This window comes from Dipodomys merriami, unplaced genomic scaffold, assembly GCF_024711535.1.
Source record: "Dipodomys merriami isolate MVZ:Mamm:240054 unplaced genomic scaffold, mDipMer1.0.p SCAF_4, whole genome shotgun sequence".
Taxonomy (NCBI): Eukaryota; Metazoa; Chordata; class Mammalia; order Rodentia; family Heteromyidae; genus Dipodomys; species Dipodomys merriami.
The window spans coordinates 45,706,498-45,723,635 of NW_027205603.1; the positions used below are offsets into that span (position 1 = coordinate 45,706,498).

The 17,138-nt window shown below is 35.0% G+C and overlaps 1 protein-coding gene across 1 annotated transcript in view; it reads left to right on the forward strand.

The window, feature by feature from the left end:
- Nucleotides 1-14,540, forward strand: part of Crispld1 (cysteine rich secretory protein LCCL domain containing 1) — a 41,759-nt gene extending 27,219 nt beyond the window's left edge. The window contains exons 11-15 of the mRNA XM_069991797.1: nucleotides 945-988; nucleotides 1,072-1,144; nucleotides 5,693-5,768; nucleotides 10,094-10,224; nucleotides 13,556-14,540. Coding sequence (XP_069847898.1) covers nucleotides 945-988; nucleotides 1,072-1,144; nucleotides 5,693-5,768; nucleotides 10,094-10,224; nucleotides 13,556-13,607 — 376 coding nt within the window. The 3' untranslated portion in view covers nucleotides 13,608-14,540. The remainder of the gene's footprint in view (nucleotides 1-944; nucleotides 989-1,071; nucleotides 1,145-5,692; nucleotides 5,769-10,093; nucleotides 10,225-13,555) is intronic.
- The last annotated feature ends 2,598 nt before the right edge of the window (nucleotides 14,541-17,138 follow it).

A 17,138-nucleotide genomic window follows, 5' to 3' on the forward strand; every position in this document is an offset into this window, starting at 1 on the left:
ATTCTCTTTAATAAAATGTTCATTAGTTTATCCATTCAGAAAATTTTTTATTGCCACTAAGGAATAATAATTATTGGCTCTGGACAACTGAACATTGAGTGCTGTATTAAAATTTTCTTCTATTATTTACTATTTTCCCCTCTTAAACTTAATTTTGGATTGTCTCTTGTAAAAATGCTAATGTGGCATGCATTATGTTTAATAAGTCATATATTTTGCACTTCAGACTATTATTTGGAGGGGCCATATTACAGATAATAAATAGTAAATGAATTTGAAGATGTATAAATAAAAGATTGTTGAGGTCGTAGACTTTGAATCCTATGCAAATGTATTCAGTGGGCATACCATGTTAAGTAACATTCCTTTGCCACCTTACTAACTCTGCTATACGTGTTTTTTCTTAAAATTTGGGTGTAAATAAGCCAGTTATAATTTTGATATATGATAATGTACCTAATTTTGCATTCCTGTTTTTTTATAATGCATGTATTTAGAAGTTCTTTCATTTGCAATAGACCTGTGACAGATAATAGAGTGAGCAAAAAGTATTCCCAAGATACTTTTGTTTTGTAGTCTTTTAATAATATGACTTCATATTTGCTGTACTAAAAGATTCACTAGCTTGGTTCTATGGAGACAGTTTTAATTTTGGTATAACACAAATATGTACTTATATGTGCCTTGTTTTATGCTATTGGTCAATAACTTTTTGAGATTGTAGTGAAAATAAACCACTCTTCAATGTGAATAATGATATTGATCTGATGAGGGGAATATGAATTTAGGATGAAATAGATATATTCTTGTATCACTACCTATGTAACTATTTAAATATAAATGAGTAATAACCAAAGTACACATAGACATGGAAGTTCCAAAAATGGTCCTGTTGATGGTACTTGTAAGCAAGTGATTGACATTTCTATTTTTTTTATCCTCAGCAAATATCAGTCTGCTAATTCCTTCACAGTCTCTAAAGTAACAGGTTAGCATTTTTTCATCATTTTCTAATTGCTGTATAGTATGTTTTTGATTAGTCACTTACTGTTCTGTGTTTTAATTCTTTAGTTCAGGCTATAACTTGTGAAACTACTGTGGAACAGCTCTGCCCATTTCATAAGCCTACTTCACACTGCCCAAGGTAGGTGTGAATGCACGTGTGTGTGTGCGTGCGTGTGTGTGTGCATGCATGTGCTTTTGTGTGATGCTTTTTCTGGTGATACACTTTTTTACCTGAAATTCTGGCATTTATAGGATTCAAAGTTCTGAATGTTCTTAAACTGGGATGCAAGATGGAGCAGTGACATCTCTTTGATCATGTATACTCCAGGTGCTCCTACTGTGTCTTCTCCAGATACAGAGGGCTTGCTGCCATCCCATTATAGCAGAGACTAATCATGTGACCTCTATGTTCCTATGTGCTATAAGGAGTTTTTAATTAGCCTGGTTGGGGTATTACAAAAAAAATGCCACAGATTGGATGACATAGACAACAGAATTTTGTTTCTCACAGTTCTGGACTATGGGAAGTACAAAATTCAGTTGTTAACTGATATGCTCTTGCTAGGGTCTGTCTTCCTAGCTTTCAGAGAGTCACCTCCTTCCCTTTGTGTCATCACAGGGGTTGGCACAGAGTGTGCTCCCTTGTATCTATTGTAAAAGTGATGTACAGAGTGGTTACAGTTACGTAAGTCAAGTAATGAGTACATTGTCTTTTGAAGTGTCACCCCTCTCCCTCATTCTCTTCCAGTTTTTCCCATCCTGTCTGCCCTTTCCCTCAAGTTGTATAGTTCATTTCCAACGTAGTGTCTCCTTCCCCATCCCAAATCAGTAAACAAAGAGGTAGAGAAATCAAATACAGCAATAAAAGGGAATAAACCAAAGAAAAAAGGGAAGGAAAGAAAAAAAGAACTGACAACAGTACAATAAAAAGAACTTCTTGTTTCTATTTCTTGGAGTTCTTTTCAATAAGCATCATTTTATATGGTCATATGCACATAGTTATTGAGCCCTTGTGATCCTCTTCTAAGAATATCCTCCTTTGTTCTTACTGTGAATGTTTAGGCTACTGTTTAACTATTCATGCCCAAGTGTAATTATTTGTCTTTTACTATCTATTGGGTTTATTTGTAGATTTACAGGCACATACAGCTTATGTTTCTTTGGGTCTGGTTTATTTCACTTGGTGCAATTTTTTTCCAAGACTCCCCTCAGTGGATGAATGGACCAAGAAAATGTGGTATATATACACAGTGGGATTCTATGCTTCCATCAGAAAGAATGGCAATGTATCTCTTCTTAAAATGACAAGCATTAACCTTATTGCATAAGGGTTCCACTCTTAGGCTCTCATTTGACCCTAATTACCCCCATAAAGGTCCTACTTCCAAATCCAGTCATATTCAACCAATGAATTTTGGAGTGATATAAATATGGAATTCCTCCAACAGAAACTAAAATGGTAGAATTCTTATATTCTAACATTGTTATCCAGTTTCTAAGTTAGATTAATCTAATTGCAGTTGGTAAGTTAAAATACTCATTTATTCATTTTAAAGAATTATAATGAAGTTTACCTACTATAAAATAATGAAAGAAAGGCTACATTTTTGTCTTAGCCAAGCTGACATGAAACTGTTATGTTATGGTACTACACCCTAATCTGTACACAGGAAGGGTGTTATGTTCCTAAATATCCAGTCCTAATTCTCTCCCACTGCTTTCATTAATGCAAGCATCCACATGACTTCTAGAAACCATTAATAATATTTATAATTATAATTTTAGCCTGATGTACTGGCTTTACTTAAAATATTTAAGGATCCTATTTTTGTGGGACTTAATTTACTTTGGAAAGCCTTCATTACTTACCTTTTAAAATAAAATCAGAGCAGGGCATGAGTGATTCACACTGGTCATCCTAGCTACTCAGTAGGCTGAGATCTGAGGATAGCAGTTTGAACATAACCCATTCAAGAAAGCTCCAATTAACCACCGGGAAGTCAGAAGTGGAGCTTTGGCTCAGGTGGTAGAGAGTTAGCCTTGAGCAAAAAGAAGCTCAGAGACAGTGCCCAGACCCTGAATTCAAGCCCCAATATCAACATAAAAACACACAAATAAAAAGAATCAGTATTTCATTTAGAAGAATAAGACGGTGTTCACAAGAAAACAGAAGATATTAATATAAAAGTGATTATTTCTTTTCTGCCAGTAGGAACTTTCTCAGTGATAAGCACGAAATCAGTTTCTCCATGTAGGAAATACTAACCTGCTTCCCATTAGAAACCCAGTTCTTTTTTGTCTGCATGACAAGTAATGATGTTACTTATGTGACAATTGATAACTAGGGAGCCATCTGTCTTAGCATTTCATCTTTCTTCTATAGCTTAGGCAGTCTATTCGAGAGAGAATGACTAGAGCAAATAAACTTTAAAATTTTAATTGTGGAAGAACATGAACTGACTAGATTTACCTGCACAGTGACATCCTTGGGATGCTCCATTGCTGTCAGGACAACCCAAAACAAACTGCCTCAGTTACCTAGTACCTAACCTTGTAGAAAATGTAGTGTGTATGTGTGTGTGTGAAAGTGTGTGTCTGTGTGTTTAGTATAATTGTATGGTTTTGCATGCATGTGTGTTTATGTCTGTTCGTATATGTTAATGGAAATAGTTTACATATATGTATAGGCAATTAAGCCTTTAAAATCTATTGAATGTTTAATGTAAAAATAGTTGTCATTAATATGCCTCAGTATTTTCATTCAAAGCTTACAGGCAAAGTATAGATCAAAGAGTATTTCCTAAATCACTACCTATCTTTTCAATAGTATGTGACAAGTGTTAAAAACAGAGATCAAACATAAACAAAAAGAATTTCCTCAAGTCTTTCTTTTAAATAAACTCAACTTAGAATTGCTAATGGTGACCATCTGTAAGTTAAATGCCAGGAATAGTGAGGCATTAGAAAGCATGATCCCAAGGCAGAACAGGTGGTTTTCTACCATAAGATGGGTGGTGTGTATGGTTCTCACCATGAAATCATTTTCCAATCAAGGGAGGCCTCCCTCCTATGGATACTCTAGGCAGTGTTTTTTTTTTTTAATAGCATTAACCCTTTAACTCATTTATTCTAATTCATATTCACTTACTACACATATTTAAGTGGCTCTGGCTAAACTATACACCCTGGAATATACAGAAATATATGAATTTTTAGAGATTTAGAGCTCTGGCTATTTCTTCAAAACTACTTAAAGAACATTTGACTGCATTGGCAAAGCAATATTTTGGCCTACTTTTAGAGAAAAAAAAACACTATTCTATCATGTGCTGTCAGTAATTTTCATGTGGTTAATATTGAGAATTTCATTCAGTATATAAAATAAATTGTTTTCTACTTTATTTCCTTTTAGTGTGTGTGTGTGTGTGTATGTTTGTATGCATGAGAAATGGGGGAGAAAGAGAGGAGAGAAAGAATTAAGAAGAGGCAATTGATTTTTAACTGGCAAGTTAACATTTCTTGAGCTCTCAGAATGGATTGACTTTTTTTGCTCCACAGTGATAAATTCACTGTATATTTAAATAAGAAGCCTTTAAAAAATGTCTTTAAATGAACTAAGTTAATCAAATATCACTAAGTCAACAAGAGACCTAGAAAAAGTGTATTTCATGTAGGAAGAAGTGCAAAGGGCCAGAAGTAGGAACTTGAGGAATGACCTTTGGGCCATGTACTTGAAGCATGGTGAGAAAATAAAAAGGAGTAGGATATAAAGTTAGGTAACACTGATGCCAAATATGCAGGGCTTATTCTGAATGGCATTGCTAACCACTGGAGTATTTGGACCAGAGAAATGACATGCTTGCATTTGTCTGTCTCAATACAAGTGTGTGGGAAAAACTGGAGAAGGCCAAATCAAGCAAGGAATATAAGTTTGACATTAGATGATGATTCAGTGTTGCTGTGGCCAAAGAACTTAGGAATGCCCCGATCTTAGACATAATACAATTGATAATGGATAAAGTTACTGCTGGTTGGATGTAAGGTGTGAGATAAAGAGAAGGAACAAGGAGAGAAGAAAGCTTTGGGGGTGTGGCTCCTGTAATAATGGTGGTTCCTCTGTATTAGGAATGAGAGCCAATGGATGAAACAGATTTGGGATCAGAAGAAATTAGGAATTTGGTTGTGGACCATTTAAGAATGAGATTTCTATTAGAACTCGGTGCAGATGCTGGGAAACTGGGAGGGTATACAAGTTTGGAAAAAGAAAAGTCCCTACTGGAGATGCTAACTTGGAATTTAACTCATTATGCCTGATCATGACCACCATGAAATTGGATAAAATACACCAAAGTGTGAAAGTAGAGAAGAAAAACTGAGGTGAAACAGATTTCACTAGTTGTTTACTAAACTACACACATTGAGTGCTGACATCTCAGATACATGGAGATACCTCCTTTGAATCCCCAGTTTAGAAGGCTTCTTGGCTAAATCAGAATGAAAGAAAACCAGCCTGGAAATATACAAAGTAAAATGAAGCAATTGTATCAAGGGCCTACCTTGTGTAATTGACCTATTTCAGGAGAGAAAATGTGAGAAAAGGTATAGCAGTGTTGACTTTGCTTCTCTGTATGAAGGTTTTCAAAGTAAGAATGATTGGTGTTATAACTTTATACATAATTTTTTTCAGAGTATATTGTCCTCGAAACTGTATGCAGGCAAACCCGCATTATGCTCGTGTGATAGGATCACGAATCTATTCTGATGTAAGTATCTTACCCTATACAGCTCTCCATATTAACATAGATAAAAATATATGCAAGATGGTGAATCATGTCTATAATCCTAGCTACTTCGGAGACTGAGATCTGAGCATTGTAGTTCAATGCCAGTCCAGACAAAAAATAAGTCTGTGAGACTTTTATCTCCAAATAAACAGTAAAAGCAGGAAGTACATGTGCCAATCAGTAGGGTGCCAATATTGAGAAAAACAACCTCAACACTTGAAGCCCAGCTTTCAAACCCCAGTACCCCCACACACATACATATACATACGAATATCTATGTATGTGCCTCTGTATATACAGAGCAAGGGAACAATTTCTGAAGTGTCCTATATGGTCTCAGAAGAGCTACTCATCCATTTCTGAGGATGTATATGGGTGTACAAGTATTTATTGTGACTAAACTTTTCTGCTTACCTTCCCTACATATCAGACATTTAAAACAAAGAGCTTGGGGACATTTTTTTCTCAAAAAGAAGATGTAGTGTGCTTTCCTTTATTCCTTTGTTTCTTCAGTATCTGAAGCATGAATGAGACAATTGCGAATTTCTCAAATGTATAAACAATAACGTCACTTCCAAGGGAGCATATGATAAATAGTATGGAATCAAAACCAGATAATTCTGTAAATATATACTAAGGAAATTGTTTATGGGTATGTTGTTACAGATGACTTTCGTGGGCTTGGATGAGGAATATTAGTGGGAATGGTTTCAGTATGGATGAATGTATTCTGAGCTGGGTTTGACGTGTTGATTGGCAAAGAGCATGAGAGAACATATTCTACGTGGGCCAATGGCATTTGCAAAGAAATGAATGTGAGAGTTGCACAGATTGCTTGATTAGCTAGTTTTCTGCCCCATGAATCAGGCCTCCAGATCTTCTTTTTGCTGGTAATTTGGAAGTGGAGTCTCTGGGTCTTTTCTGTCTGGTCTAGCTTTGAGCCACAATCCTGCCAATCTTAAGCTTTCAGAGTAGCAAGAATTAGAGGAGTGAGCCGCCAGCGCCAGGTTAGGTAGGAGTCCACTCCAGACATGAGAGTATTCTGTGTGTGCAAGCCAGTGTTTTTACATTTCATGCCACAGACGTGTAGAAACCTTTACCACTCTATAAGCCAGAGAGGTAAAAAAGCAAGCAGGAATATTCTCTTAAATATGATAGGAAATAGATGGAGTTAAGAACAGACTCACCTTATTTCTCTTGACAAGTTCATTTGGGTCTGGGGTTTGTTTGTTTTTTGTTTTTTGTTTTTTCAATTCAGCTTCACCTTTGAATTCTTCCTCAGTTATAAGTCTCTTCTGCTGCAGATTTGCTTTATTGTCTTCGGCAACTTCCATGTCTTGCTGGTAACTTGAATTTACTAGTGCTCACATTTGGGCTGGTAGCCTTGTTTCAAACATATCTTTAAAAAAAAAAATCTGTCAAAGTCATAGTCTTTCTTTTTATCTTCATTATGGTTACTTCCCTGGGAGGGATATTACTGGCTCTCCTAATGCCAGGATAAAGTCATCCTTTCTTTCAAACCTTATTGTGTTTTCCTCTTTGCACTAAGTGTGTTATTAGGTATTTTGATTGTTGTCTGTCTCTTTTATTGTTAGTTTTTAAGGTTCTTGAGGGTAACAGGTGGGCAATTCATTCATCACCTTTCCATTACTTACTTTGTCTGCCAACCTGTGAAGAAGATGGGTTTATTTCTGCCTTAACAGAACTTGGAACTCACAATGGCCCCCAAGCCATTATCATCTACACCAATATGTATTAAAATAAAGAAATGGAAATATGCATATCTGGACTCACCCAGGATTTCCAACGAGTCATTCTTTCCAGGTTTTTCTCTTTTTTATTGTAAAGATGCTGTACAGAGGGGTTACAGTTATATGAGTAAGGTAATGAGTACATTTCTTGTCAAGCATTGTTACCCCTCCTTTGTTGTTTTCCCACTACCCCTTCCCTTTCCCACTACCCCTTCCCTCTCCCACTACCCCTTCCCTCCCCCACCTCCCTCACTCCTCCCTCCACCCGAAGTTGTAAAGTTCATTTCCAATATAGTGTTCTTGTGGGTATCACTGTTGCAATGGGTCCAGGTTTTCCTTTTACCCACTGGAACTTTTCATCTTAGTCACATCTGGCAAGAGCCTTTCAAAGTATCCTGTACACTTCTTTTCAGTCATCTCTTGCTAGAGTTAGGGGTTTGCTGGAATTTGTTTCCAAAGATCACTGTATCTTTGCATTTAAATGAAGTGGGTAGGTAATAGAAAGCATTTTGTGGGTCTTTGAGAATTCAGTTGGAAATATGAAGATTCCTGTCACTTGGCAATGCAGACTTAGAGATGAAACCTTTAGCAGCCTTTTTTTTGGTGTGTTTTTACAAAGTAGATTATCTCTTCAGTGACAGTTGAGATGGGAAAGTGGGATTGAATCCATCAATTTCCATTCCTCTCTTATTTCCACTTATGCTGTCTGTTTCATTCCATATACAGAGTTAGAATCAATTGTGTCCATTTTTGCATGTGTCCAAAAATTCCACTATATTCCCAGGTACATTCTACTTTGTTTGCAATAAAGTATGGGCACAAAAAAAATTCTGACCTTTGAATTTGGTAGGAATGCAGGCTGACTGCATAGCTGTAAGCAAATTCCCAGTGCTCTCAAAACAGTGTAAGTGTTGGGACTTAGTGAATGTTATATCTAAGCACTTTTGTTGTCTAGGGGAGAAATACTGATGATACCTTTTTAACAGAACAGGATAAATACTAAAATCTGTACAAAATGATTTTTTTAATTCCATCTGCTAGGAATAATATTGAATATAATTATGAATTCAGTTTGGAACTTTAATAGTGAATTAAATGCCTCCTCCAGGGCTTTAGATAGATGGTATGTTGTAGCAAAGAAACAGAATTGAAAAGGATTAAGCAGCTTGGCCTTCAGGCTCTGTGAACTAATAAATACTGACTGATGGCATAGAGTTCAGAGCACATTGAGAAAGCAAGGTCATATAAGACACACTCACTTATGCAGACTTTCAAAGCACAGTAAATCCCCACATGAGCATAGAGATAAGAACAGAACTCAGCAAAGGCATTGGGAAAGGCCAGACCAATGCAGGTAGACAGGAGGTGAATTGCTTCTCTGTCATACAGTTCAAGTATTTCCTGTATGGGATTTCCTCAGGCTTCAGACTTCAGTAGAACACTTAGATTAAAGGCAAAATTAAGGTCTAGGGAAGACTTTGGTAGCCAAAAGAAGTTATTTGACTTTTGGAAGCCAGTAGTTTAAAAAAAAATGGAAAGTGTTAGACCTAAACATCAAATTTTATCAACAGAAAGTTATATATATATATATATATATATATATATATATATATATAACACAGAAGATTTCTATCTAGTATTTCTGTCAGAACTTTCAAATATAGGCTGATAGGTAGAAAATGTTCATTATTCTTTAGAATTTCTTCTTAAAGCTTTTTCTGGCAAGCGCTCAACAATTTGAGACACTTTTTGTTTTGGTTATTTTTGAGATAGAGTCTTATATTTACATACAGTTGAGTCTGAACCATGATATTTCTTCTTTGCTTCCCACATACTGCCATAGCTGTGAAAACAGGCACACCCCACCACATGCAGTTTTTGTTTTTGTCTTTTTTTGTTTCCTTATTGAGTGAGATGGCATCTCTCAAATGTTTGCCTGGTCTAGTTTTGAACCTTATCTCTACCTCCCAAGAGGTTGTAAGCATATATAGCACGTTACCCAGCCTTCCTGGGGTTATTGCTTCGCACAAATACCTCTGCATAGATTATATTATTTAAAAGGAAAAGGAAAACTCCCCACTTAAACTATTTTACAATGGAGCCCTAGAAATGTATAGAATTATGGTTGAGTCATATATAATAAGCCAAAACTGAGCATAAATGGGGTACATGCCATCTAATCTGTGAACATATCTTCTACACTAACTGAAACATTGTATGTTAAAATTTGAGGGTGACAAATAAGCTCTTGAAAAGTTAAAAGGAGTAAATACATTTTGTATTGCTTTGACTACAAAAGTCTGCTGTTGGGATAGAAGACCTATTTTCTAGATTGGATGGTGGAGGAGTCTAACCAGGACAGTCATCCTTAAGATCTGCCTTTAGACTGGCTCAGAAATGACTTTGATTTTGGAAACATTAAATATTGTATGATGCCAGCTGCTCGCTGTCCGTGTAGACAGATGTCAGCACCTTCTGTCCAGGAGAAGAGTAGGCTGGACCAGTTCAGCTGGCATTTCCTAATAGGGATACCTGTTTCCCTTGCCTCCCCAGCTGTCCAGCATCTGCAGAGCAGCCGTTCATGCTGGAGTGGTTCGAAATCATGGTGGTTATGTTGATGTTATGCCTGTGGACAAAAGGAAGATGTACACTGCTTCTTTTCAGAATGGAATCTTCTCAGAAAGGTAAAGCGAAAGTAAACATGCCTCCATATCATCTGCCATCTGCCTCATTATTTATGATTGCTTTGCAGCATCCCTCCGTAGGGAGGTTGTAAATGAAGTGGCTGAGCCAGTTTGTTGCCTCTGCATTCTTGCCTAATGAGCAACCAGTCTTCCAGGGATGGGAGAAGCTGCAGTACCAGAGGGGACTGTCTCCTGCAGGCTTATAAAAATCAACATGAAAAATCGGATTAGGAGTCAGAACCACTCTTTTGTTAATAGATCTTGTAATTAGGAAATTTCCTTTATCCTCTTGGATTTTCTAGATTAGTTTTGATAGTTAATTCTTTCTAGATGAGTTAGGCTCTGAATATTTCTCTAATCCAGTGATCTGACAAAGAATTCAACAGAAATAATGAGTTTGATTTTGCCTACAACCAGATTTCGTGTGCAATTGGAAGTTCGTATTATGTCAATGAACTCTTTTGAGTCATTCAGTTTGTTCCCTAGTGCTATTTTGGTGATTTGAGAATATTCATATGATTCAATTTATGAACTATTGATAAACACAGATAAATAAACCATTAGTGATTTTTTTGCCATTGGCATTTATGAAAGCAATACTGTTTCATTTTTCACTTGTGTATATTCAAGGAAATAAATGCTTAACTTTTAGATATGGCCAGAGTCCTTCAAATTTGCTATTGGAGAATTCATATGGCTAATAGTTTCCCTAAAGAACTGCAATCCCTAAAAACTATGCCATATTAGGTGTCCAGGTTGTCTCCCATATAACTATCTGGATGCCATTTTTACATAATGGTCTGCATTTAACATCTGCTTTCAGATGGGATTATATAAAAAGTAAGCCATCATGGAGAAGGTGACTTCTCGACAATCTTACTCATTGCCCTGCTCAGCAAATATGACAACAAGGGACTGACAGTTAAAGAATCCAGTATGCCCTTTTATAATCTAAGTGCTGTGGTTTCATTTACCTGTCATACGTTTAAGTGTATTTTAAAACCATAAAGCGATATCCACTAAGATAGAATAAAAATTACTTTTATTGTTTTTGAAATAGTTGTACAAAAGGGTTGCAATTTAATATGCTGAGTTGAGTGTAAAATGCATCTTGGTCACAGTTATCCTTTTCCTCATTTCCTCCCCCACTTCTATCCCACCCCGGTTTCCAAGTTCTATTTCACATATGTACATTGAGTATTATGGCCGTATTGGCTCACCATTTCATTTCCCTTCATCCACCCCCACTTCTTTTAGTCTCTTAATTTTTCCCCAAGTCAATAGATGTTGCAACTTCCTGGTACTTAATGGGTTGAGTTGCTTGTTACATTCATTGTTCATAGAGTTTAAACCATGGGCTCTCACTTCTATGTATTCTTGAGTATCCACTAGACAGTGGCACTACTAGATTCTTTAAGAATATTAAATCAATCCGTACAAAAGCTTTATAATGTTATTCCTCTAACTAATTCATATGTGTGTTAACTGAGGCCAAAATGGATTAAATCATTAGTGTCTCCAAATAAATCAGAGTCCAGCTTTAGCAGCAGATCAGGGGGCTGAGAGATACACATTTTTTCCAGTATGTCATTTTGTGCAAAAGAAGAAACACACCAGACACTGCTACTACAGACGAACCCCCAGTTTGTCAGTTAACGTTCACTATGTGTGCATGATGTGTGTGTCATGTATAGACATTGGTGATTTCTTCATCCTCTCCTCACTTGAAAATTTTCTCCCTTCTTTGATTGTTCAAGAAAAGAAAAGGAAACATGAAAAGGAATTACACTTTGTTTTTTTCTTAAGACTCATTGTGTTAATCTATAAAGGTAATTTTTAATTAAAATAAAATGATACCAAAGTGTAATTAATTGAAAGAAATAATGATAAATGGCATTATCTGTCGTCTGCCTTAACTTTTGACATTTAAACAAAATGTTGATCAATAGGCACATAAAAAATGAGCAGTTTAAATAATAAAGTGCATAGCTCTGAATTATTTTTGAAGATGCGTTAAGAATTTATATGAATGGAACTATAAAATCTTCTAACTGTACAAAGAAACTTAACATATACAAAAAGCTATTATGTTCTGCACAAGAAGATTATATTCTTAGATATCAGTTTTTTCCAAAATTTATAAGTTTAATATGACCCAATGAATGTATCATCAGATTTTTCCTCTTAAAGGTAGAGCAGATTACAAGACTAAGTTGTACAGAGAAAATAAGAAATGCTGCAAGTAAACAATAACTAGGATTTTCAGCCCGGCTACATTTTTCCATTATTATTTGTAAGTAGTTGTACAAAGGAGTTGCCATTTAACAAAGCAGTTTATTAATACAATCTATCCTGATCAATGTCACCCCTTTCAACATTCTCATATATCCCTCCCTTACCCACCTCACTATTCTTAATTTTGTGGGATATACATTACATTCTTGTCTGCATTTTCCCTCTCTTCTCTTCATTCATCTACCTCTCTTCCCTTGACCCACCCTACCTTTCCAATCATCTGCTTTATGGTATTTTATTTTGTGGAACCTTCATTTTGGTTCTCTAAGTAATTACACTATTTGAGATCTCCCTTGAATCTACTGTATTTCAGTTAAAACATTGTATATACTTGCTTATTATCCAATTCCCTTATATGTGGCAGTGCATTATTTTTAACCTGTTTTAGAAGTACCTCCAAATAGCATTGAGTTGTATTCCTTTTCATCTCCTTCCTCTCTACTCTCCATATTTTTCAATTTTAGTAAATAAATGCTTAGGTACTTCTAGATTTGACAATTAAATTTCCTCATTAACATTTTTCTTGAAAGAAACAGTGTCTATTCAGAATTGATTTGTATGATAGCAATATAATTTAAGTTTGGTCAGACCTAGAAAAAAAACATAATAAGTTACAGCATTGTGTAAATATGAACCATTTTATTAGTTTCAGTGAACTTTTAAGTATGTAAATCCACTGTTCACCAGAGTCTTAGAATTCTCTTAGAAAACAACAGCTAACTCTCCTGAAGTATATTTCATTAGAGTCAAAGCAGAAAATGCATGAAAATATGACTAGAATCTGTGAAATACTAGACAGACTTTTCCTTTCATACATTTTAAATTTCTTTAGTAAACTTAGAGTCCAGCTTATACCAACATCTTAAGAATGATGTCATCCGTGCAAGAGCTTTCCAACAACTATAAATTATAGTAGTTTGAAAGTTGACCATCTGGATTCACAGAACTGCTTTTTTGACTGTCATAAGAAAGCATGATTTATTAGAAGGATTATATGTACAGATGACATCAATGTATTTTTTTTGTATTTTTGCAGTTTACAGAATCCTCCAGGAGGAAAAGCATTCAGAGTATTCGCTGTTGTGTGAAATGGAGCACTTGGAAGGGGATCATTAATGACTGTTCCAAATGCCATATTTCTCAAGTTTGTATAAAACTGTAACATTACTGTACAAAAGATAGCAACTATGTTCAGCCTCCTACAAGTGCCAAATGCATATAAGTCTTGATAAACAACGTCTATAAAATAAAACATGGGACATTAGCTTTGGGAAAAAAATAATGACTATGTAATGGTTTTAGAAATCCTGTGTTAAATATTGCTATATTTTCTTAGCAGTTATTTCTATAGTTAATTACAGTCATGATTGTTCTACATTTCATATATTACATCACATGGTGCTTTGTATATGCCACTAATAAAAATGGATCTAAACAGTGAATGTGAATGTCCTTCAGAAAATTATCTGGTGCACTAAAAGCAATAGTTTTTAAACTGAAATAAGCCTTTTATCACATTTTTCCCAGTCCAATTCCATGGTGTTACCTACTCTAAAATCTCAAGTTGTTTTCTACTTAGTACCTGTACAGTGTTCCTCTTTTGTTTAGTTTAGATATATACAATACTAAGTCCTGATATTGCACTTACTATTTTGTATAAAATAATATTTTAATATTCTAATGAACCTGTTAAAAATTTTGGCTCCTTTGGAATGGTTTTAATTGTAAGTGGAATAAAGTCAAAGTTGTGGTATAGGATATGAGTAGTGATTATGTCATAAACATAGGGCTAAGCATGGCAGCCTATGTACTGTTAATGTTGGAGTCACACATTTTGTCTTGTATCCTGGCACATACTCCTGCAGGCCAGGAAGTATAATAGCAAGAATAAAGATGGACCAATGTCTTGTCTCACCATTGCCACTGATTTTCATAATGGCAAATGGCCTTGTGTATAAATGTTGCTATATTATGGTATCTAAAGTGGTGATGTATTTGTTTCTATGGAAAATGTATTGTGCTTTGAGACTATAATTCTGTAAAATGTTACTTTGAGTACTTTTTTTTCTGTTGGTGAATTTATTCATTTCCTGTAAACTTATTAAAATTAATCATATTTCAAAGGAGTATTTTCAGTTCCTTTTGCATACATGCCTTCGTTTAGAAACCATTTTAAGATTAATGAGCACTATTGATATAAATAAGTCTTCTAAATTTGGATTCTTGACTTTACCATAAACAACATATTTCATGTCATAAGTCTAGTCAGCTTAGTTATTTAGGTACTCTTACATGGAAGAATAAGAATCACATATTTAGAAGATTTTTTTCAGCAAGAGAAATAAAATAAGAAGTGATTTTATAAAGAAAGTGAATCTGATTGTAATTTTAAAAGGATCAACAAGATAATACATACTTGATGTATTTTAGAAAGTAAATGAGCAGGTGTTTAGGAACAGAAGAAAGGAGTTAAAGTACATACTGGAATTGGGAAATACAAGAAAGCTCGCTAGCTCAAACTAAAAAGAAAAAAAAAATCATACATGGTTGAAAGAAAGCAACTTATGAATAAACCAAATATCTCATAATGTTTTGGAAAGAATGGGCAAGGAATTAAAAAGTTATATACTAAAAAGTGCATAGCCGGGTCCGGTATCTTACTCCTACAATCCTAGCTACTTGGGAGGCTGAGATCAGAGGATTGTGGTTCAAAGCCAGGTTGGGCAGAAAAGTCCATGAGACTCATTTCTCCAAACAATCACCAAAAGAAGTGGAAATGGAGCTGTGGTTCAAGTGGTGGAGCTGTAATCTTAAGCATAAAAGCTCAAGGACAACACCTAGGCCCTGAGTTCAAGCCCTAGGACTGGCACAATAAAAAGAAAAAGTGCAAATAGTGAAGCAGATTTTTCCAAAATACATAGAGTAAGTGACTTTGTTTTTTATTCCTCCCACCATCAATTCTGACAGTTAAAAGATTTCTCAAATGGGTCGCTACATTGGATCTCCACTGCTAGCCTCTTGTACTATCATAGCATCTCTAGATGGAGCATCTCTATTCCTTGTCCGAGCATCTTTAGTCTTGCCTTTGGTTTTGGTCTCTTCCTTGAGTTTCCATTGCTTAAGAAAACAGGATCCACCATGAAAGCAGTTAAGAACCTCCATAGTCTTGATTATTTTGTTTATTTATTTATATTCTACAAGAGACAACCTTGGGTAAATTATTTCACTTTCTCTCTTATTGCCTTACCTGCAGAAGGAGACATGGGATCTTACAGAGATTGCACTAAGACCATATTCTGCACTGATCCTTTCATTATTCACTAAACACAAAGTTCTCCAGGAATTTTACTATAATCCTAATAAGAATTAAATACTGTCTACTCTATGCACATTATGTTAATGATTTTCCCTATTATATTTAGTTCCCTGAATTTAAGACTAAGTTCTTTGGGAATTGTATCACTTTTACTCACTTCTTTACCTAAAAACATATTTATCTGAGTGATTTTTTTTCTCCTAATTGGGTTGGACTATACTATTGAATGGAAATTTTAACAAATGCTATCCTTGAGGATATAGATGAATAATTCTGTACTTAGCATAGTGGAAGATGAACATCGAGATATAATGTTACAAGTAATAAAATGGTGGGCATGCTGTGTGTGGATTTAAAGCTTGTCAAAATTAATCTAATAGTATTAACATCATTATTTTAGTTTTTCAGTTTTATTAGACCACAGATGAATTCCTTTAGTGTTCATCTATTAAAGCAATAAGCTTCACAAAGGAGAGCAACATAAAAATGCATTTCTTTTGTAGTCTTTTAAAAAATTTGCATATTCTCCTGTCCACTTTTCTATTCAATATTGTATTTAAAAACCTCCTGTCCACTTTTCTATTCAATATTGTATTTAAAAACCTTTATTGATTTTTATTATTTATAAATTGTTTTCCAAAGAAACTTCAGTTCTTCTAAATAATGTGGAGAGCTAAACAACAAAGTAAAGCAAGCTGTCATTTTTGCAAGCATACTAAACTTCAGATTTGTAGTTTAAGCGAATTTTGATTCCACAAAGAATTGCATTGTTTAAGCTGTTTTTAAAAGGTATCTGAAGTGATATTTCTACCCTGGTACCATAATATTCATGAACTACAGAAATAGTTTAGTGAAATAATCTGACCCTCTTTTACTAATTTATTGGAATTAAGACTAAGTTATATCATTTTTGAGATTTTTTTAAAAGCCACACTCTAGAACTCTGCTATTAGAGCTGAACAATTAGATATTCTTTATCCCTCTCTCTCCCCCAGTTCTTAGGTCACATTGCACAAATCAGTCAGTGTGTAAAATGAGTATGATAATTAAGTGTCCTTACACTAGACCATTACGTTTTGTAAACTAAAACTTCTAATGATACCTAAAAATACTTCCTAATTAAATCCACAATAGTTGTTTTTTACATTTAAGATTTCAGTCATAAGGATGGAAAGCAGCGGCCTATATAAGACCAATAGAGAAGTTCAGTCTATATTGAAAGTCTATATAGAAGAAGAAATCAAAGCCGGGCGCTGGTGGCTCACGCCTGTAATCCTAGCTACTCAGGAGGCTGAGATCTGAG